Here is a 22899-nt window from a genome sequence, read left to right on the forward strand (position 1 = left end):
GCCCAAGACCGCAAGAAGCTTCAAAGTTGTGTACACAGCCCAGTCCGTCAGAAAAACTGGCCTCCCACCCTCCCCCCAACATTGACTCAGGCTCTGCTTCACCTTGAGAAAGCAGCCAACATAACCAAGGATCCCTCCCGCTCTGGTCAATCTCTCTTCTCCTCCCTCCCTTTGGCCTGTGACTATCCTCAGTGCAGATGGAACATTCAAGATGACATTGGGAGCCTTGAATCCATATATTGGGAGTAGACAGGTGGCCAGGGTAAGTGGTGAAATGACCTCACTATCTCACAAGTTACCTGCTCTCCTCCCCACTTTAATGTCACCTCAGAATCCACTAAACCACCATAAAATTAGCTCTCCTCGATCCCGAATCCAAAAATGATATTCCTGGGCTTATATCCGTCAGGGGCATTTTCTATATTACAACAGCATGGAAGTGTGGAGCCCTTATCATTGTGTGCTGCAGACTGAACAATCTAGCTGTCGGATTTCACAGCAGATGCCAGAGAAAGATCATAATGCATACCTGGGTCTGAGGCAGGGTGAGAGCAAAGCGGCTGGTGGGCAAGCTGGGTGAAGAACAGTAGGATTTCTGCAGTTATGCAATAAAGGTGCAGTTCACTATACTAAATTGTATTTGATCCCAATCCCATCAGGAACCATGCAGGTCTTACCTTAGCACATGTTTCTGGTTGCAAATCACTAAAGCACCACCACTATCACATTCTTGACTAAGAGTTTGGATATTGGCACTATTTGGAGCACATGTTAAAAGTGCACCAGAGTATCACATCGTCAGCATAGAAACTAATAAGTGTTTCAGTACCTCCCACTTTCAAACCCAGAATATTTGGGTGACTTATTTTTAAGGCAAGGGGCTCTACCGCGACAGCAGAAAGGGCCGGTGAGCGAGGGCACCCCTGCTGGACTGAACGGTGTTGGGGAAACAGAGTTGAATAGTCACCATTAGTTATAATAGAGCACATTGGGCTGGCATATATCAGTTTTACACTAGATACAAATGACTCGTCGAACACAAACCTGTACAGTGACTCAAACATGTAAGGTCACTCAATCTGGTCAAAAGCCTTTTGTGCATTAAGGGATTAAGTTGCTGCCCCATTAGCTTTCCCATGATCAGCATATATATATAGCATTAAGGAGGCATCTGACATTGGAAAAAGAGAACCTACCTGGGACAAATCCTGTCTGATCAGGATGAATGATAGATGACAAACGTTTATTTAGTCGGTTAGCCAGCATTTTAGGAATTACCTTTCTATTGAAATTCTGGAGTGCAATGGGCCTATAACTAGCCGGGTCCGTTCCCTCTTTACCTTTCTTTAAAATGAGGGAAATGTTAGCCTTGTACAATGTCCTAGGCAAGGCTTTATCTCTCTCAGAGCAAGATATCATTCTGAGGAGAAGTGGGGCAAAGATATCATAGAATTTCTTATAAAATTCACAGCCAAATCCATCCGGCCCAGCAGCCTTGCCGGATGGAAATGACTTAATGGCAGAAGTTATTTCTTCCAATGTGAAATCAGATTCTAAGTCCCCCGCTAGCAGCGTCACTAAGTTTCGCCATTAGAAGAGAATCAAAGAAGTCATTCAAATCAGATTGAGTGGCATTGCATTTAGAGGTGTAGAGTTCACTGTAAAATTCTTTAGAACAGTCATTTATCTCCTTGGGGTTAGATAACAGGGTGTCCACCCTCCATCTAATGCAATGAATTGACCTTAAGGCCTGGGCGCCCCTGAGCTACCACACCAGGAGCCCCTCAGGCTTGTCCCCCATTTCGAAATGCTTTTGTCTTAATTTTAAAGGGGAGGTTATTTATTTGACTACCCAAGATACAATTGTACTCATATTTAACCTTCATTATTTTATTGCAATCTTCAGAGGATTTCGAAGCCTGGTATGTCGCTTCGAGGGTTGGGAGAGTATTTTCAATCTCTAATAATCGTCCTTCTCTCTCCCTCTTAACAGCGGATTCATATGAAATTATATACCCACGAATTACAACTTTTAATGTCTCCCAGAGTGTGGAACCTAATACCTCGCCATTATCATTAATTTCTATAAAATCTTTTAATCTGGTGGTGATATATTCTATAAATTTCTTATTGGCGAGTAGGGAGGGGTTAAAATGCCAGGAATAGATTCGTTTGGAAAGGGAGAGATTTAGGCTCATTGTCAAGGGGCTATGGTCAGAAATTAATCTATTATGATATTTTGTATTGGTAACACGAGATATTAAATAAGAATCAACCAAGAAATAATCTATTCTACTATAAGATTTGTGAACATGTGAATAATAAGAATAATCCTTGTCAGTGGGATGTTGAACTCGTCAAATATCTACTAAATTCCTAGATCTAATCAAATTATTTCGGACCTGCACTGACATGATATTTGAGGGCGGGCGGGAGGACAATCTATCTAAATATGGGTCCAGGTAGCAATTCAAGTCACCGCCAATTATTATATTTGAATTACTGGCATCCGGAACTAAATCAAAAACTTTCCTAAAAAAAATTTGGCTCGTCTGTGTTTGGACCATAAATATTAAGGTTAGAGGAAATGAATTAATGGTGCCATCAATCATAATAAAGCTGCCGAGAGGATCTGTGGTCATGGAAATGAGTTGAAATGGAATATTTTTCCTAAAGAAGATAGCCACGCCACAGGCATGAGAAGTAAATGGTGACTGGTAAACCTGTGATATCCACCTAGACCTCAATCTGCATTGCTCAGTTACTTTGATATGGGTTTCCTGTAGAAAAATCACATTTGCAGATAGAGATTTGAGATGTCTAAAAACTTTATCCCTCTTAACAACATGACCAAGGGCCTTAACATTCCACGAGAACCTCTATCACATTCTTGACTAAGCATTTGTTTGGATATTGGCACTATTTGGAGCACATGTTAAAAGTGCACCAGAAAACTCTGAAATTCAGTGTTGCTGAATTGTAGCTTTGTCACAACAAAAAAAGCAAATTGAGGCATCAATTTTACATAGGCTCTAGGTAAAGCAATCTAGTCAGTCCTATCCGGATAGATATGCAAATTATTCTCTCTCAATTGTCTATCTAATTCAAATTCAAAACTTTAAATGATTTCGATATCTCCATGACATCAAGCAGTGAGTTTCAGGTTATGACTAAATTCAGCTCTTAAATAAAGTTCCTCCCTAGCTCCTCAGTGTGCTTCCCGGTCCATGACTCATCAGCTAATGGAAACAGCTTCCTTTTCTTCGAAATGAATATACTATCTCGCAGGCCACTTACCAAATTTTTCTCAACATTCTTTGCTTGCTCAATGGAGAATAATTGAAGCTTCTGCAGTCTGATTTTATAGCTGAAATCTTTCTTCACTGGAACCATTCCAGTAAATCGTTTCCCAAACCTCCCTGGAACCTTCATTGCTCATTTGTGGCCTAGGGTGATGCAATGCTGAGTTGTGTCCTAATCTTTGAACAGGATCAATGGGACTTTCCTGTTCTTATGTAATATTTCTTGCATCTACAATTTTATTTCATGTTTCCACCATCGACAATATTTTATTTTTTTACTTTGAAGTATCTATCTCCTTTATAATTAAGACAATATTTATTTACATATTTTGAAACATGCCCCCTCTTACCTTCATTTCTGTATATTGTTTGTTGCCCAGGCCACCACAGTCCGTAATAGTGAATGATGACAACCCAGAAGTTGCTCGTATCACATTCATCTTTGAGATGGTGTGCTCAGCAGACTGTGAATTACGTTTCATGGTGGTAAGTTTTGCTGCATTAATTTTTATGTTGACATGCTTCGAGCCTCACGTAACATTTGGCGAGGGATGAAAGTGCTCTGCTGCTACGCTGTTGAGTATCAGGTTTAACTACAGAATGAAGCTCCCTCTACATCATGGGTAATAGTAAATGGTCCCTGCATGGATGGAGACAGCTTTGTTCTGCTGAAGCTTTTCTGCCATTTTTAACCTGATGCCGTGATCAATGCAGGTCAGGATTTGAACTAAGGAAAATTGACAGAAATGCTGGGTAGAAAGTCCCAGAATTTAGAAGTAAAGTGATAGTAGTGAAGGGCGGGTGAGAGCTTACCTCAGCATCCTATCTGGATGTACTATGGTTTGTATGGCAACTGCTCTGTCTGTGACAGCAGGAAACTGCACAGAGTTGTGGACACAGCTCAGCACGTCACGGAAACCAGCCTCCCCTCTGTGGACTCTGTCTATTCGCTGCCTCAGTATAGCAACCAGCAGAAGCGATGACCACACCTACCTGGACACTTCTCTCTTTTCCGCTCTCCCATCGGGCAGAAGATACAAAAGCCTGAAAGCAGGTACAACCAGGCTCAAAAACAGCTTATGCCTTAAGACTACCAAATAATTCCATAGTACAATAAGATAGATACTCAACCTCACAGTTTACTTCGTTACGTTCATGCACCTTTTTGTCCACTTCTGTAGCCATGATATTCATTCTGCTTTCTGTCATTGTTTTACCTTGTACTACCTCAATGTGTTGTGTCATGGATTTATCTGAATGAACAAGCTTTTCACTGTACCTCAGTACGTGACAATAATAAACCAATTCCAGCTCCGAGTCAGGCTAGTGAGTGACATGGAGGGAGCCTGCAGGTGATGGTGTTCCTGTTCACCTATTGCACTTACTCGACTTTATGATCGAGATGGCGGGTTTGAGAAGAGCTGTCGGTAGCTTGGGTGAATATCTCCAGCTCATTTTGTGAATGGTGCACACTGCACTGCAGCCACTTCAAACCGGCGGCAGGATGAATGTTTAGGATGGTTGATGGGCAGCTTTCTCCCAGATGACGTGGGTCGTGTGGGAGTTGTGGGAGCCGCACTGATCAGGTAACTAAAACATAATCTATTGCACTCCTTTCTTGTGCCCCTGTCAGGAAGTGAGTTACTCTCCACAGAATACCAAGCCTCTGACTTGCTGTTGTAGCAACTCTACGCTGCTCCAGCTGAATTTCTAGTTAATGGTGACCTCCAGGGGATGCTGACGATAGGAGAATATGCAATGGTAATGCCGTTGAATGTGGGGGATGATCGGACTCCTGGGGCTTAAACAACTAATATCCAACAACATAACCAGCTTAGGATTTTGACTGTTAATTTTCCAAAATTCCAGCTTATTAACTGAATATAAATTCCTAGCTCAAATTCCTTAATGGGATCTGAAATTTGTGTCTAGAATTTTTGTCCAGGCATCTGGATCATTAGTCTGGTAACATACCTTCAACGTAGCCTCAATGTTTCAATCTTTGACTCAACTCCGAGTAACAGAATTCCAAAGATTCATGACCTTCTAAAATAGAATTCCTCCTCTTTTCTCTTAAATGGTTGATCTCTCATTTTGAAACTATTGCCCTGATTCTTAATTCCCTACGAAAAGAGTCATTATACACGGAATTAATGTCATATTATGCACAATCGTAATACTTATTCATCTCTTCATGAAGCCAGGATGGAATCTATCTGAGCAGATTTTCAAAAGAAATGAAGACATGCAAACATAAGCTTCCCAAATTTATTAATGCTTTTATTTTTAAATATATAAAGACAAGTAGTTGAAAAACAAAGGAAAACCAAAAAAGGCAACTGACCGTGGTTATAAACACTTATTAATCCTAGGATCAAAAGGCTTTCTTGGTAAAATATAGTAGCATATTTGGACTTATTGTTGTAAACCTTAAAATAATGTTCAAATATTTCAGGGTCCCACAGTAGAAACTACAAGGACAGTGGAAATCTGGAATGGCTCAAAAGAAAAACAATCCTACACATATATTATTGAAAGAAGTATGCCACTTACTTTTGAGTGGACATTCCAACGCACTACTTCATTTAAAGAGGTATATTCTTATCCTTTTTATTCGTTCATAGGTTGTGCCATGATGGAATTTAAACTCGTATTGCGGGTGGTCTCCAGATAAAAGTCCAGCACTAGAGCCAATATTTTTGCTAGCATTGTATTTTGTTGGATTAGAATCTGGTACATGAACGTCTTTATATGTAAGCTGCAATAATCTTGAATAAGTAGCAGTTTGATGGCTTAGTTTTCATATCGTCAGTCAGATAAAGATTAGAGAGAACATACAATAACAAAATGTCACATGCTTCTTTCAGGCATTAGTGGTCTTACTGCACTATCCAATTTTTTCCACACCAGTTATTCAGTTTGGCGTAAGTCAATGAAATTTGTGGCAAATCTTGGAATGAATTTTCATTGCTAAGTTTGGTTTGGAAACCTGTGGAAATTTCAATGTATATTATAAATGGGGGGGGTCATTACACGTCATTTATATTTCTGTTAAATTTTCAGAATTCATATCATATTCTTTGTTGTCTTCCTTCAAGTATAAGTAGTTAACGATTTTATCTCTTTACCAAAGTAGACTCAATTTTCAAAAAAGAAAATGGATGAATAAGTAGGTTTTTAAAATTCATTTTGGTGATCTTGCGGGCAAGCCACTTGTTGTACATCCCCAATTGTTCTTAAGAAGATGAAGACGAGTTGCCTTCTTGAATTGCCTCTGTGTTTCTCATAAAGATACTTCAATAATGCTGTTGGATAAGAAGACCCAGATTACAGTCATTTTCTTTCATTTCATTACTATAGTCACGATTTTTGGTTGATTTCATACCCGAGCACTTCAAAGTACTTCAGGTGGAATTTTAGATGACTGAACCAAAATGCTTCTGTAATGGATTTGTGATGATTTCAATAGCTGTCCTCTTCTAAGGGCAGTACTATTCTAAACACATTATGAATTATAGAAGTCAAAGATAGCTGGGAGAAAAGAATCAAAGGGAAAGTGGAGATTGAGGTTAAAATTGGATTCTTCAGTCACTTGCACAAATGCATTCTTGTATATGAGATATGCAGTATTGGTGTTACAGCCCATTATAGGTTCTTTATTTCCTCCCGCCCCCCCCCCCCCCGCCTTAGTGTGAATGAGTTTTGCTTTATTTTCGGTAAATGTAATTCAAATTAATTACTTTTTTTTTGTTCTTGGCACTAATTGCTTCATGCGAGTAAAGCTGGATATGAGAGTCTTAAACAATTCAGTTTTTCTGGTTTGAGGATTGGTCACACAGATTGTCACTGCACATAATTCCATGGATCCATTTAATGGAGAAAAAAAATCAAGAAGTGTTAATTATACGGGGTTGTTTTCTAGATATATAAACAGACAATAGATTGACTGTCTGTAACCAGACCAGAACCCACCCTCAGGCCTTAAGAAACAGAAAATAAGAGTTTTTACAACATCTGCTTAAGTCAGTAGAATTTTGTTAAAATTGCTTTTCTCTTTGTTTACACATTTTTGTTTCAAATTGATGTTTTTTTTTTGTTTTCCCTATGTTCTTTATGCTATAGGGAGAGCATGGTAGTGTAGTGGTTAGCACAATGCTTTACAGTACCAGCAACCTGGGTACACTTCCTGCTGCCACCTGTAAGGAGTTTGTACGTTCTCCCCGCAACCGAGTGGGTTTCCTCCGGGTGCTCCGGTTTCCTCCCACATTCCAAAGACATACTAGTTGGTGGGTTAATTGGTCATTGTAAATGGTGCCATGATTAGGCTAGGATTAAATTGGAGGATGACTGGGCAGCACGTCTCGAAGAGGTTGAAGGGCCTGTTCCACGCTGCCTCTCAATAAATAAATAAATAACAGTGATTTAATTAGCTGTCATTTGAATGTTTCTAAAAAGATGAGAAAGAATTTGTTTGACTTTGGTCTTTCTAATTTATTTTGCTGTATGTTTGTATAAGTGCCTTTGTTATATATTTATTGTGGTCTTTAATGTTTCAGAGCAGAAAATATTCATCCGATGTGGCCAAAATCTACTCTATCAGCGTGACCAATGTAATTGGAGGTGTGGCATCATACTGCAGACCATGCGCCCTTGAGTCAGGCTCTTCAGAATCTTGCGTGATGTGCTCTCTAGGACAGTACATTGACAAAGAATATAACAAATGCCAGCCGTGCCCGCCAAACACATACCTCAAAGCCCATCATCACATTGGAAAGGAGTCTTGTGTCCCCTGTGGTCCTGGCACCCAGAGTAATTCGGTAAAAATTACTACTCCTCTTTTCAGATGAACTCAAAGGAGAGAGATCCTTGCTGATAAATGAAATAACATATAGCATGAAGTGTTTGCTGGTCAAGTATTATACAAAATGGCTGCAGAGCAAATTGTATTAGCTCTATCCTAGAATCTTAAATGAACATTCTTCATCATAAATTTGAGGAAATATTAGGCAATTTTTTTACTTTAGGTTCATTTTTAGGAATTGTGCTGTCTATTCTTAAATAAGCATGCATAGTGTGTTAAAAAATAGAAAAGGAAAAAAAATTGAAGTACGTATCAGTCAGTGTGATACTTGGCAGCCTGCTTCAGTTTTATGTTATCAGCCATAGAAACTTGAAGTTTAGCATGCAGCCTCATCATTCAGTGCTTCCCAAACAGCACAGGACGTCCATTGACCAAGAGTCTCCACACAATTGTAGTGCAGCATGAGAATAAAGATAAAAAAGATATCAATTATCAGTCTTAGATGATCATTCATTCTCATACACAATCTTTATTTTTATGTCACTCTTGATTTTCAGTGAAGACATCAAAGTTGTTCACTGACTGGTGGTATATACAGTGCAATAAGCTTTAAATGCTGTAAAAATAGATTCTCCACTTTCTTTCCTATCACAGTGGGCTGAAACTCCTCGGGTATCAGTGAGTGAATGGGAAATGTTCCCGAAGGGAAACAAGAAAATTTGGACATCCATTTATTTTTTATGTTGAGAGATACATTGCTTCACTGTTAGAGAATGGGAATAGGTGTTTATTAAGAATATAAAATTGACAGCAATGTAGAGAAACAAATACTGTATTGTAAATTACTATCATCATCCACCATTTTACTTCTCGGGTGGTTCTTAAAAAAAAAACTAAATATTCAACACTTAATGTCAGTTAAGAGTTTAACCTCGTGTGTCATATTATGGAATACAGAAATGGTCCAGCTGTATTGGGGTGGCTGCTTCAGAAATTTAGAAATCCAATATGTTCAGAAGAATTAAACCAAAGGGAATACCTGCAGGATATAAGGAGTGAGAGGACGAATGGAATAAATGAGGTGTTGATATTTTCCTCCTTGGTTTTAAAAAGCTTAAAGATTTGAAGAGGTAGAGAAAGAATGAGGAAAAGGTCATAAACCTCAGCTTTGAAGCATTGAGATGGGGAGTTGAAGTTAAGGTGACAGCACTGTGCCGATTTAGGTAGGAGTTACAGCAGTATGGTTATCAGAATCAGGTTTAATATCACTGGCGTATGTCGTGAAAATTGTTAACTTTACGATTTTGAACAAAGCTTTGAAAAAAGGGGGGAATTTCAGTGTTTTAAAAAAAAATTTTGTATTTATCATGCCTAAAATTGTTTTGAATTCCTTCTTAATAAATGAACTGCTGTTAAAGCACGTCGACTGCACATCTTCCTAGAGATGCTGCCTGGCCTGCTGCGTTCACCAGCAACTTTTATGTGTGTTGCTGTTAAAGCACTACCTTGTTTGCTGATACAGTTGCTAGTGTTTGTTTTCATGCTCTTTTCTCCCAACCATCAAATCTGCCATTATCTCATATCCATAAAAGGCCACCTTGGCATCCTCTGACTTTATGAAATAGCCTGACAGCTCACTTCCATCCCCATCCTCGGTCTCCTTTCCAAAGTTTATGAATGTACAAATGTAACTGAAGTAAATCCTAACCTTTTCTTGTGTTATTTCATTCTGTAATAAGATTTTGTCCCCTACCATGGTACTGAAAACCGCAATCTGCTGTGTATGCAACTATAGCAGAGGAAACGCTGCCTTCTTGCCTTTCTCAGTTCATTTTTGACTGAGAAACAGTAAACTCCCTTCAACATCACTCCACCATTCTACAATGGGAAAGAACCACTCTAACCTTATTCCTTTCCAATCAATAACATGTTTCCAGAGAACCACTTTACAAGCCATTGGTTGGCTGGTACTATTTATATGAAGTATGTTCTGACACATTGAATTAAAAATGACCTGGTTGTAATATCTCCATGCTAATGTTTTGCATCTTCCTTTCTCAGAACCATACTCTGTGTTACAATGACTGCAGATATGTGCATCAAGAAGGGGAGAAGTCTTTGGAGTATGACTTCAACAAGCTCAGCCACATCTCCAGTTTTAGAAGCGAACCCCATTTTACTCCGAAAGGAGTACGATTCTTCCATAACTTCAATATAAGCTTGTGTGGAAATCAGGTAAATTCAATGCCATCAGTTTTCTCTACAAGAATCCTTATGGCACCAGCTAAATACTTCCACTCTTTTATTTTAAGGGAAGGAAATTGGCCTCTTGTGTGGATAATGTAACGTTTGACGACATCTTTGATGATGACAACGGCGTTGCCAGATCCATTACATCTTATATCTGTCAGTCCACACTTGTTCCATCCGATGTGATGGGATTTATGTCATCCCATCCCACCAATCTGGCTGATCATTTGATAGGTAAGTGTTTTATAAAAAACTGCATCTGCACTGTAGATGCACAATGCTTTGACCAAATGGATACATGAATAGGTTTAGAAATCTTTTTCAGTGTAGTCAGCTCAGTACGGCAGCAGGTGGAACTACAAGCTGTTTTAGTAATATGAAGTAACAAACACAAAATGCTGGAGGAACTCAGCAGGTCAAGCAACATCTATGGAAAAGAGTAAACAGTCAATGTTTCAGACCGAGGCCCTTCATCAGGACTGGAAAGGAAGGGGGAAGAAGTCAGATTAAGAAGATGGGGAAGGGGAGGAAGTGCAAGGTGGCAGGTGATAGGTGAAACCAGGGGAGGGGAAGGGGGATGAAGTAAAGAGCTGGTGGAAGAGATGACAGGCTACAGGCAGGAATCTGGTAGGAGAGGACAGAAGACCATGGAAGAAATGAAAGGAAGAGGAACAATAGAGGAAGGTGATGGACAGGTAAAGAGAGAGAATGTGAGAGGAAAACGCAAATGGAGAATATTGAATGAGAGAAGGAGATTACTGGATGTTCGAGAAATTGATGCTCACGCCATCAGGCTGGAGGCTACCCAGATGGAATACAAAGTGTTGTTCCTCCAACCTGACTGTGGCCTTATCGTGGTAGTAGAGGAGGCCATAGACTGATATGTCAGAATAGGAAAGGGAAATAGAAATGCGATATTTATTTACAGATAGAGCGTGGAATAGGTGCTTCTGGCAACTTTGATCTGCGCCGCCCAACAACCCCCAATTTAACTCTAACCTAATCATGGGACAATTTACAATGACCATTTAACCTACCTGGTGCATCTTTCAACCAAGGAAGGAAACTGGAGCACCCGAAGAAAACCCACACATTCCACAGAGAGGATGCAGAAAACCCTTACAGAAGGTGCCAGGATTGAACTGCGAACTCCAAAGCCCCAAGCTGTAATAGCATCATGTTAACCACTTTGCTGCAATGGCGCCCAGCCTTATTCTCTGTGATCATGATGCCCTTGCACCAGATGCCTGATATGCACCAAGGCATTAAATGGGATGCATGCTATCGTGGAGCACTGTGATGCCACTGGCTGTGGTGCCTCATTTAACTTGATATATTTCCAAAAAACATCACATATTTTTATCTTCCAGGTGGATCAACTTTAATATTATTTTCTTCAGTTCCTATCAATCCCTTTGCTCCTCTATCACCAAGTCGTTTTCATGGACCCTAGTCACTCGGCTGCTCAACCGGACAGCCTCTGATCGTCTACTCACCTGATGCCACATATCAATCACTTGTCTTCGTCACCACCAACCCATGTCCATGAACTACCTATCCATCTACCTCTGATGAAAGATTATTTGGGTAATCAGTGGAAGGGGACAGCTGGGTTCAAGATCATTGGAGTGGATGAATTGAGAGATTCAACAATGATTGCCCTTAATGGATAAGTATTTTTCTCAAACAAAATTTTCTTGAGGCAGGTACCCTTTAAATAATGACAAAATCCTTTTGTCGTGAAATCCTTCTCCAACATGTGTGGCTGCTGCCATTTCAAATACTGGAACTAGACCATATAAGGGCACGTGCTTTGAGGACATATGGAGGATTCAGAGGGAAATGCACTTGCAGTACATTTACAATTTATTTTTGCTATTTTTCCACTGAAATTGCGTCATGTGGTGCACAGTAATACAGTGTAGTGAAATTCAATTTTCTTTCTCTGTCACTGATAGAAGTTTCTGTTAGCACATGAATTACACCTAATCTTCCAATCTTCAATTTATACTTTTAGGAGTAACTACTCAAACAGAGCTGGACAATATTACAGCTGCAGCCAATCTCTTTCCAAAGGAAAAAGATAGTACATTACCTGATATTATCTTTTATTTCAGGCAAGTGATTTGCTTTTGTTTGCTCAAAATATAGTTTGGTACTCATGGTAAAATTGAATCTGTATGTACTTACTTTCTGGGCAGAAAATGAATTAACATTGCCCACTTAGGATGGGGAGATAATGGCAAGCATCCATATCTGAATGCAATGCCATATGATTTCAAGAAGGGTAGAAGGCACCCAGTTTGTAATTGAGTAGTTTGCTCAGAGGATTTGCCGGTGGGCCTACTCCTGGGCCTGGCCAAGATGGCCGCTCATGGGTCCAGGCGATGGACATTTGAGGGTTCTGCCAGGGCTGACTGCCCATCTCTCTTCAGGGGATACGTTCGTGCCCAGGTGCTCTTGGAGAGGGTGCACGCAGTCACAATGGATACAGTGGCGGATGTCCAGGAATGGTGGGCCCTGCAGGGAATTGACCGTTTTATAGACAGCAATAATTATATTTTAATTTGAGCTTGTTCACTGTCTTGTAAATGTTTGATGTTTGTATTTTGTGGGGAAAAAAAGGGTAGCGGAAAATCAGCCACTTGACTAAAATAGAGATTTTGATTTTGAAGTATGTTAAATAGGAGCCTTGGGTTGTTTTCTTGGATTTAAAATTGAAACCAGTAGTCATAGCTTTGTTGCATTCAAGATTGCTTGAGCTACATTATTAATAGAAATGTTACATTATCATGGAATCAGCTTGGCCAGTTCTTTTAGACTGCAGTTATGCAGCATGAAAACAGGCTATTCAGCCCTCCAGGTCCATATTAACCATTAACTACCCATTTGGATTATTCCCTCATTAGCCCCCTTTATTGATCTCCCCACATTCTCAAAAACTCCCCTTGAATTCTACTACTCAACTTACAGTACGTACTCTGGATAATTTACACAGTCCACTAACCAACCATCCGCCTTTCCTTGGGGTGTGGGTGGAGTCAGGAGCATCGGGAGGAAGCCGCGCATTTCGAGGGAGAACATTGAAATTCCAGAGACAACACCCAGCATTGTGTGGCAGCACCACTGCATCAACCAGCTCTTCCTCTTGACTTTTGACCTCAGGCTCACCCACTCCACAATCGAGATGCTCAGCACTCTCAGATAGTTGGACTAGTACCAATATTGGGTTACCCCCTCCTTCCAAAGGAAACAGCTTATCTCGTGCTTCAATTCATTGTAGCTCCTGCAGCCAGTCTGAGGTAGTTACGGATGCCATGAGCTGTGGACGTGACTGGTTCAGACCAAAAGACATCACAGGAAATCGTAACCTGAATGCCACTATTTCCTGAGAGAGGCATTTTCTGATAAATGTATGTCGAAAGGTTTGATTGCTGAACAGAGAAGAATTTTTTATATATATAAGGAGTCCAATTAATGATTCCTTTTCTTTGTATTTCACAGATCTACTGAATCAACGCAGACTTGTAAAAATGGGAGAGTGTCCACAGTAAGACTGAGATGTAATCCTGGAAGTGTCGGTTCAGGAACAATTTCTGTACCAAAGTAATACATAAGAATATTTAAATAATTATAATAAGGATGTTGCCTGGATTGTAGATCGTACCATTTGTTACGATATGGTGCAAAATTATAAATCTCCTTCCCTGCTCACTTCAATTTCATAAGCATCAACAGATATAGCTCTCAGCTGCACAGGGACTGGTTGTCAAAAAGGGAATCCTGTGCATGAAAAACTATTTACGTGTAAAAAAAATGCATGATTTGTAACATAGTATCTTAGCAACTGGTGCTAATTTCAAATAGGGTTCGTACCTGGGTGATGGTTGTAAGTCTGTCAGCCAATGGTGTTTAAGCTAAATCTGTCAATGTGCCATGCTTGTGGAATGTCACATCCGGGGAGAGCTGGCCTTCCAAACCCGTACTTTTGCATCCTTTATGAATAACAAAAAGAGTTGCTCATTAAATACAGACCAAGAAAAATACAAAAAGAAATTTGAAGGATCTACTTGATTAATTTTAAAGATAAGGCTTCACTGATCTGCTTGAATCACTAACACCAACTGCAGTAATAAATGATAAAATACAATTTATCAGTATATCAATTCAAAAACCAGCAATAACAACGGTTGGGTGTTTCAAGCTTATCTCAAAGTGACCTCTAGTGGTAGTTTCAGAACCCAGCAGGACTCCAGATTTCCTAAACCCTGATGATAGGATTTTGACCTAAGACATCACAACAATTCCTTTCCTCCCATAAATGCTGCTCGATTCACTGAGTTCCTCCAGCAGGTTGTTTGTTGTTTATCAGATTCCCCATTCTGTTTTCTTCTCATGAAGCCTGTGCCAAGCATGATGCCTTCTGCCTGAACATGATCTATATCCCTCCATTTTCTGCATGCTGAATTCCTATCTAAAAGCCCCTGGAAAGCCAGTGTTGTTACTGATTTCACTACCACCCTTGACAGGGTGTTCCAGGCACCTACCACATATTCCCTTGCCTCTCATATTCCATCTGAAACTTTCACCCTCTCACTTTAAAACTATGTTCTCTAGTTCTGCCCTAGGAAAAGGATTCTGACTGTCGACCCTGCCTATGCTACCCATAAATTTATAAATTTCTATCAGGTTGTCCCCAAGGTCATTGACCCTCCAGAGAAAACAATCAAGTTTGTCTGATCTTTCCTTGTTTAGCTAACACTCTCTAATCCAGGCAACACCCTCATAAGCCTTTTTAAGAAACCATCTCCAAAGCCTCTGCATCCTTCCTGTAATGCGACCAGAACCGAATGCTATACTCCAAATGCAACCTAACCAAAGCTTTAGGCAACTGCAACATGACTTTCTGATTCTTAAACCCTAAGTCCCTAGTGATGAATGTGAGCATGGCAAATGCCTCCTTTCCTTGTGTTGCCACATTCAGGGAGGTATGGACTTGGACCTCAGGATCCCTCTGAACATCATTATTCCACTAACTGTCTATTTTTCCCTTACATTTGAGCTGCTAAAGTTCAAAACCTCATACTTGCCAGGATTAAACTCCATCTAGCAATCCTCCTGCAACTGATCGATATATGGCTATGTCTCTTGACCTTCTTCACTGTCTTCAGCTCCACCATTTTTATTGTTTTCTGCAAACTTAGTAACCCAGACAATCCACATTTTCATCCAAGTCTTTTATATGTATCACAAGCAGCAGAGGTCCCAGCATTAATCCCTAAAGAACACCACTGGTCACAAACCTGCAGCCAGAATAACACCCTTTTCTCCAGTGCTCACTATGTCCTATGAACAAACCAGTTTTATATCCAAATTACCAAATCGCCATGCATCTCATACATCTTAATCCTGCTGATCAACTTACTATAAAGCAACACACATAAAAATTGCTGGTGAACGCAGCAGGCCAGGCAGCATCTCTAGGAAGAGGTGCAGTCGACATTTCAGGCCGAGACCCTTCGTCAGGACTGCTTGAAATTCCAGCATCTGCAGATTTCCTCGTGTTTGCGTTACTATAAAGGACCTTGTGAAACATCTTATGAAAGACAATGCTCTACCCTTGTCAATGACCTTGGTCACCTCCTGGGAAAAAAATACTCAATCAGATTTGTAAGACATGGCCTGGCCTGTGCAAAGCTACAGTGATATTCCCTAATTATCCAATGTTCTTCCAAATGTAAGTAAACTCAATTCCTAAGAATCCTCTCCCTGTTATTGATGTGAGGCTCACATCACTTCATCAGTCCTGACGCAGGATCTCAGCCCAAAACGTCAAGTGTACCTCTTCCTAGAGATGCTGCCTGGCCTGCTGCATTCACCAGCAACTTTGATGTGTGTCACTCCATTCCATCATTATATCCACTCAGCTATTTGGAAACATCTGTTCCATTTTTCAACTGGTTCAGTGTCACCATCTGTGGTGAATAAACCAAATATGTTAGCTTGGCTGAGGTGAAAATGATCACAGATCACTTTTCTAAAGTTGACTGCTGTTTGTTGTGTTGACAGAAAGTGCCAAGAAGGAACATGTGATGGTTGTACCTTTCACTTTCTGTGGGAAACGGCCGAGGCCTGTCCTCTTTGTTCAAAGAATGATTATCACGAGATAGTGGGAGCATGCATTAATGGAATTCAGGTAACAATGTGGAGTCACTCTGTGCATGTGAATGAATTGTAATGTGCAACACCAATAGTGTTAATAGTGAATTCCTTGTGTCAATGATTATGCACAATTATTTATTTAATTATTGAGATACAGCGTGGAATTGGCTCTTCGAGCTGTGCCACCCACAATCCCCTGGTTTAATCTTAGCCTAATCACGGGACAATTTACAATGACTAATTAACCTACCAACTGATAGGCCTTTGGACTGCCAGAGGAAATTGGAGCACCCAGAGAAACCCACGTGGTCATGGGGAGAATGTACAGACTCCTTACAGGCAATGGCGGGATTGGAACCTGGGTTGCTGGTAGTGTAAAGTGTTGTGCTACCACTACATAACTGTGCCGCCCCTTACGGTGTAAGCCACAGGGAACATTATCCAAGGATCCACCTTAAATAACTCTCCTTGTACCTACCCTTCATTACGTGCTGTCTGGGAACTTGAATTGATGTAAAAAATGTATCTTTGCCTTTTCAGTTCACTTTATTATAAATAGGCTATGGTGACATCTGCACATTTGTCTCTGCGCTTACCTATGGTACATCTGTCTGGCATGTACAAAGGACAAATTACCATCCATGAAAATGCATTTAATGTGTACTACAGTAAAATTTGGATCTGCATTTTATTATATTTGGTATTTTGAATAAAAATTTTGGCTTATTTTTCTTGATACAATTTAGCTGGTTTAGATGCCTTAGCACCATATGTTTGGCACACCCATATTTGTACAGCAGGAGAGTGAATTTTCCAAGAGAAATATTTCCGCACAGGAGGAACAAGAAGAGGTAGTATTTCAGGCTGCACACTGCTGCCAGTTTATTTCCATTTATAGTTGCAGGATCGTAGATTCATATAGCACAGAATCTGGCTCCTCATCCCAACTGGTCAATGCCAACCAAGATACCCATCTAAGTTAGTCCCATTTAGAAACATAGAAAACCTACAGCACAACACGGACCCTTCAGCCCACAATGCTGTGCCGAATATGTACCTACTTTAGAAATTACCCCAGGTTACCCATAGCCCTCTATTTTTCAAAGCTCCATATACCTATCCAGGAGTCTTTTAAAAGACCCTATCGTATCCACCTCCACCACAGTCGCCAGCAGCCCACTCCATGCACCCACCACTCTGCGTAAAAAAAAAAACTTACCCTGACATCTCCTCTGTACCTACTTCCAACAACCTTAAAACTGTGCCCTGTCATGTTCGCCATTTCAGCCCTGGGAAAAAGCCTCTGACTATCCACACAATCAATACCTCTCATCATTTGCTGATGTTTGGTCCATATCCCTTCATGTACTTGTGCAAGTTCCTTTCAAACATAGTTTATATAACTGCCTCGAGCACATACTCCACGCAGCACACTCCATTGGCTGACCACTCTCTGGGTGAACAAGTTGCCCCTCAGGATCCTATTAAGTCTCTCCCCTCTCACCTTAAACCTATGTCCACTAGATCTTGATTCCTCAATCTGGAAAAAATATAATGTGCGTAACTTTATTCTTCTCTATAAGATTACCCCTCCAATGAAAAAAATCCATATCTGCTCAACCTCTCTCTATGATCAGTCTCTCAAATCTAGGCATTTTACCATCCTCATAAATATCTCTGCACTCTTTGTAACTTACTGGTATCTTTCCTATAGTAGGTGACAAAAACTGAACACAAAATTCCAATGTAGCCTCACCAGCATCTTGTGCAACTGCAGAATTAGATCACAACTTATATACTCAGTGCCGTGACTGATGAAAGTCACTGTGCCAAAAGCCTTCATCACCATGCCTGCCTGTAATGCCACTTACAGAGAATCATGTACTTGTAGGCAAGTACATGCCTGCCCCTCAGTAATCTGTGAAACATGTTGCACTGTCATTCAGTAGAATGAAATTCAGTGCAAGTTTCATCTTGAGGACTTGGGTTCAAGTCATGTATGGACTGGTTTAATGAAAGTCTGCAGGTTGAGGAAAGGCCATGTGAGCAGAGTTTGGGAATTTTAGTCCAGCTTCTAGCTGACAAATGCAAAAATATATTCCCAATTTCAAAAGTATGCCAGCTGGTGGTGTGGTGGCATCAGCAGCAGACTTTGAGGCAAGTAGTCCTAGATTAGAATCCAGCGGCTCCTTGCACGCTTTCCACCTGTGCTGGGTTGAGTATCAAGCTAGCAACTTGGCCTCATAAAAAACAGACAAAATGCTAAAGAAACGGCAAAGTTGTGCCTGATGTGCCACAAGGCGCAGAGAGAGGAACAACAGCAATTTCAAAAGTATGGACACAAGCACCAGTTTCACCAATTTCCCCGCACTATGTGTGAAATATGAACTGCAGTAGCAAATTCAGGTTAAGACAGGTAAGTGGGGCTTATTGTACTAAAAAACATAAAATTAGTAAGCTATTATTGTTTGGGGATGATTCAAACTCAATTTATTATATTGGTTTACAGAAAATTGCTTATGTATGGTGGGAGCCGAAACTCTGTAAAGGAGGTGTTGCATTGCCAGACCAACTAGTGACAACATGCAAAACATTAGACTTCTTCTTGAAAATTGGAATTATCACAGGGACAGTTACTGCTTGCTTATTAATTGTCACAACATGCTATTTCTACAAGAAAAATCGAAAGTGAGTAAATAAATGTGGTTTTATTGGAATCTTCTATTAAGAATTTAAGGTGATTAATATTGAACTCAAAAAAAATGAAAATAGAAAGGCAGTTTCTCTGTGACCAGGATGAAGAGATAGTAAGGGAGATTTATATATTGTTTGAGCATTTAGTGAGAACAACTAGGAAATATAATCAGATATTTTTAACTATACTAAGGTATGCTTTAACAAAGGTAGTGTAGGTAATAAAGGACATAATTTATTTATAAATAAATATTTATAAATTTATTAATTGAGAAATTGTGATTACAGCCTAACCATATTCAGAATGTCTCTACTACAGATACAAGACTGGAAAAAGATATTAAAATTTAGAAAGGAACAAATTAATTTCATTCATAAGGATCATGCTGCCCTCAGCAAAGGCCTTACCTTTGTCCCCCTTTGCCCGTACCTCAGTGAGTTCCATGCACGCCATGATGCCAAGCTCGTCTTCCCTCACCTCTGTCTCTGAGCCAACTTCTTTGGCAAGGATTCCCACCTTGCACTGATAATCCTTTCTCCCATCTCCAACCCTTCGCCTCTTCTTGGACACTTTGCTCTGGATTTTTTCATCTCTAGTTGCCGAGGAGATGTCAACTATCTTGACTTCAGCATTCCTTTCTCCTCTTCGAATCTTACCACCTCTGAAAGCACTGGCTTCCAGTCTCTCTGCACCAATCCCAACCTCACCATCAAACCTGCAGACAAAGGGGTCTGGCAGACAGACCCCTGCCTTACTGAGGCCAAGCGGCAACTCTCAGACACCTCCGCTTACTTACCTCTTGAAAAGTACCTCACTCAGGACAATGAGGACATTGTCTCTGACACCAACACCAACTTCATCAACACTGGAGACCTCCCATCCACTACCATCAACCTCATAGTTCCCTTGCTTGCACTGCTTATTTCCATCTCCTACCCAAGATCAGCAAACCTGATTGTCCAGGTAGGTCCATTTTTTCTGCCTGATCCTGCCCCACTGAACTCGTGTTCACATGCTCTCAATCTCCTCAACAACTTTCAATTCCCTGGTCCTGACTGCCTCATTTTCACCACGGATGCCCAGTCCCTATACACTTGTATCCCTCATTAAAAAGGCCTTAAAGCTCTCTACTTCTTCCTTGACAACAGACCTGACCAGTTCCCCTCTTCCACCTGGCAGAACTGGCCTTCACACTCAATGTTTCTCTTTCAACTCTTCCCACTTTCTCCAAACCTAAGGAGTAACCATGGGCATTCGCATGGGGTCCAGTAATGCCTGACTTTTCATTGGTGAAATGGAATAGTCCATGTTCCAAACTTTCACTGGCAATACTCCCCAACTCTTTCTGTGCTATGTTGATGACTGCAATTGGTGCTGCTTCATGCACCTATGCTGAGCTTGTCAATTTCATCAACTTTGCCACCAACCTCCGCCCTGCCCTTGAATTCATTTGCTCCTCTTTTCCCCTTCCTCAATCTCTCTGTCTCCATCTCTGGAGACAAACTGTCAACCAAAATCTTTTATAAAGCTATCAGCGCCCAGGGCTATCTTGTCTATATCTCTCTCACCCTGTCTCCTATAAGAATGCCATTCCCTTTTCTCATTTCCTTCATCTTTCCTGCACCACCATCATTCCCAGGATGAGGCTTTCCTTTCCAGAATATCAGAGATGTCCTCTTTCTTCAAAGAACGGAGTTTTCCTTCCTCCACATTGATGCTACCTTACCGTATCTCCTTCATTTCCTGAACATATGTCCTCACCCAATCTTTCTGCCGCCTTAACAGGGATAGAGCTCCTCGTCCTCACCTACCACCCCATGAACCTATGCATCCAACACATCATTCACCACAACTTCTGCCGTATTCAATGGGAGTCTATCACTAAACACATCATTAACTCCGCACCCCCCTCCACACTCTCCACTTTCCACTGGCATTGCTGCTTCCTTGATTCCCTTGTTCATCTGTACCGCCCCACTAAATTCCCTCTTGGCACTTATGCCTGCAAACAGAAGCAGTGCTACCTGCCTATTCATCTCCTCCCTCACCTCCATTCAGGGCTCCAAACAGTCCTTCCAGGTGAGGCAACACTTCACCTGCAAATCTGTTCGGGTCGTCCATTGTGTCCAGTGCCCCTGATGCTGCCTTGATTGCTTTGTTGAGCACCTTTGCTCCATCTACAAAAATCAGGATATCCTGGTGGCTAACCATTTTAATTCCAGTCCCCTTTCCCACTCTGACATGTCGGTCCATGACCTCCTCTACTGCCATGATGAGATTACTCTCAATTTGGAGGAGCAACATCTCATATTCCATGTGTGTAGCTTCCAAACCTGATGGCATGAACATCAGTTTCTCCAACTTTCCCCTCCCTGTTCCTCCTTCAGTTCCCCACTCTGGCCCCCCTCTCCTTGCCTGCCTATGACCTCCACCTGGAGCCCTTCCTCCTTCCCTTTTTCCTATGGTCTCTTCTACCAGATTCCTTTTTCTCCAGCACTTTACCGTTTCCAGCTATCGCTGCAGATGGAGCAAAGGTGCTCGACAAAGCAGTCCCCCAACCCATGCCAGGTCTCACCAATGTATAGCAGTCCGCATCGGGTGCATCGGATATAGTTGTCGATGAAGCTTCTTACTTCATCCCCACCCACCTATTGTCTTCTAGCTTGTACTTCCCCTCCCCCCACCTTCTTATTCTGGCTCCTTAGCCCTTCCTTTCCAATCCTGTTAAAGGGTTGTGGCTTGAAACGTCAACTATTTATTCATTTCCCTAGCTGCTGCCTGGCCTGCTGAATTCCTCCAGTATTCTGTGCGTTTTGCTACTAATTCATTGCATTTGTGGTCCAACATTTCTAATCATGTTAGGAGTGTAGGACCCGGCATGGATATAATTTAAAATGGCCCTATTTGTCCAAGGACAAGAAGACAAGGATTAAAGAATGGAGCTTTAAAAAATTCAGATTAAATGCCTAATTGAGAGATGCTGAAAAGTACAGAGGAATAAAAAGCATGGTTCGTGCAAATATATATTACTTCAAACATATGAGGGGAGGCAGATAAAGCTACAGAAGGTTTTATATTATTTTGTGGTTTATATTTGGGTGAAGAAGTGTAAGACCAATAAGACCATGGTGTAGGTGTCAGCAGCAGCTTTTGGTACTGTTGATTTCCCCATTATACAAAACCATAGAAGGATTATAGAACAGTTAAGAAACTACGGATAAGAGAAGGTATGTGATCCAATGGAAAATAAGTGTTCATACAATTGTAAGTTTTTAAATTATTAAGGATTTGTTGTGAAAAAGGTAAAACATTTCATCTCACCGGTGAATAAGCACCAAAAGGTCATCTGTGTAAAGTATCACTGAGTGAACTGAGAATTTTCTTAAAACCATGATTTCTTGGAGCAGAAAATATGTTCCCTGGGGACTGGGTGCAGCAAACGCCGTGACATTTTTTAAAGGAAAATTCAGTTAATAGTTGAAGCAAGGCCAGGGTAAATATATGATGTAAAATTAGGTTATGGTTCCTTCAGCAAGCAACTATGTTTCGAGGACCCTCCTTCTATGCTTCCCTTGGAGAGTATTTTTCTTGAATTAGTTCTTAATTCATAGTGTAGAAATACCAAAAACCCAAATTCCATAAAGCACTTCAAAATATTAAATTTTAAAAACAAAGTATTGTCCTGATTT

The 22899-nt window shown here is 40.7% G+C and overlaps 1 protein-coding gene across 4 annotated transcripts in view; it reads left to right on the plus strand.

The window, feature by feature from the left end:
• elapor1 (endosome-lysosome associated apoptosis and autophagy regulator 1) overlaps positions 1-22899 on the plus strand; it is a 141477-nt gene that overhangs the window by 109916 nt on the left and 8662 nt on the right. For all 4 annotated transcript variants that reach the window (XM_063065485.1, XM_063065483.1, XM_063065484.1 and 1 more), the window contains 9 exons: positions 3683-3788; positions 5758-5895; positions 7859-8119; positions 10165-10338; positions 10416-10587; positions 12371-12470; positions 13858-13959; positions 16423-16549; positions 19025-19203. In XM_063065485.1, coding sequence (XP_062921555.1) covers positions 3683-3788; positions 5758-5895; positions 7859-8119; positions 10165-10338; positions 10416-10587; positions 12371-12470; positions 13858-13959; positions 16423-16549; positions 19025-19203 — 1359 coding nt within the window. The remainder of the gene's footprint in view (positions 1-3682; positions 3789-5757; positions 5896-7858; positions 8120-10164; positions 10339-10415; positions 10588-12370; positions 12471-13857; positions 13960-16422; positions 16550-19024; positions 19204-22899) is intronic.

Source organism: Mobula hypostoma, chromosome 13 (assembly GCF_963921235.1).
Source record: "Mobula hypostoma chromosome 13, sMobHyp1.1, whole genome shotgun sequence".
Classification (NCBI taxonomy): Eukaryota; Metazoa; Chordata; class Chondrichthyes; order Myliobatiformes; family Myliobatidae; genus Mobula; species Mobula hypostoma.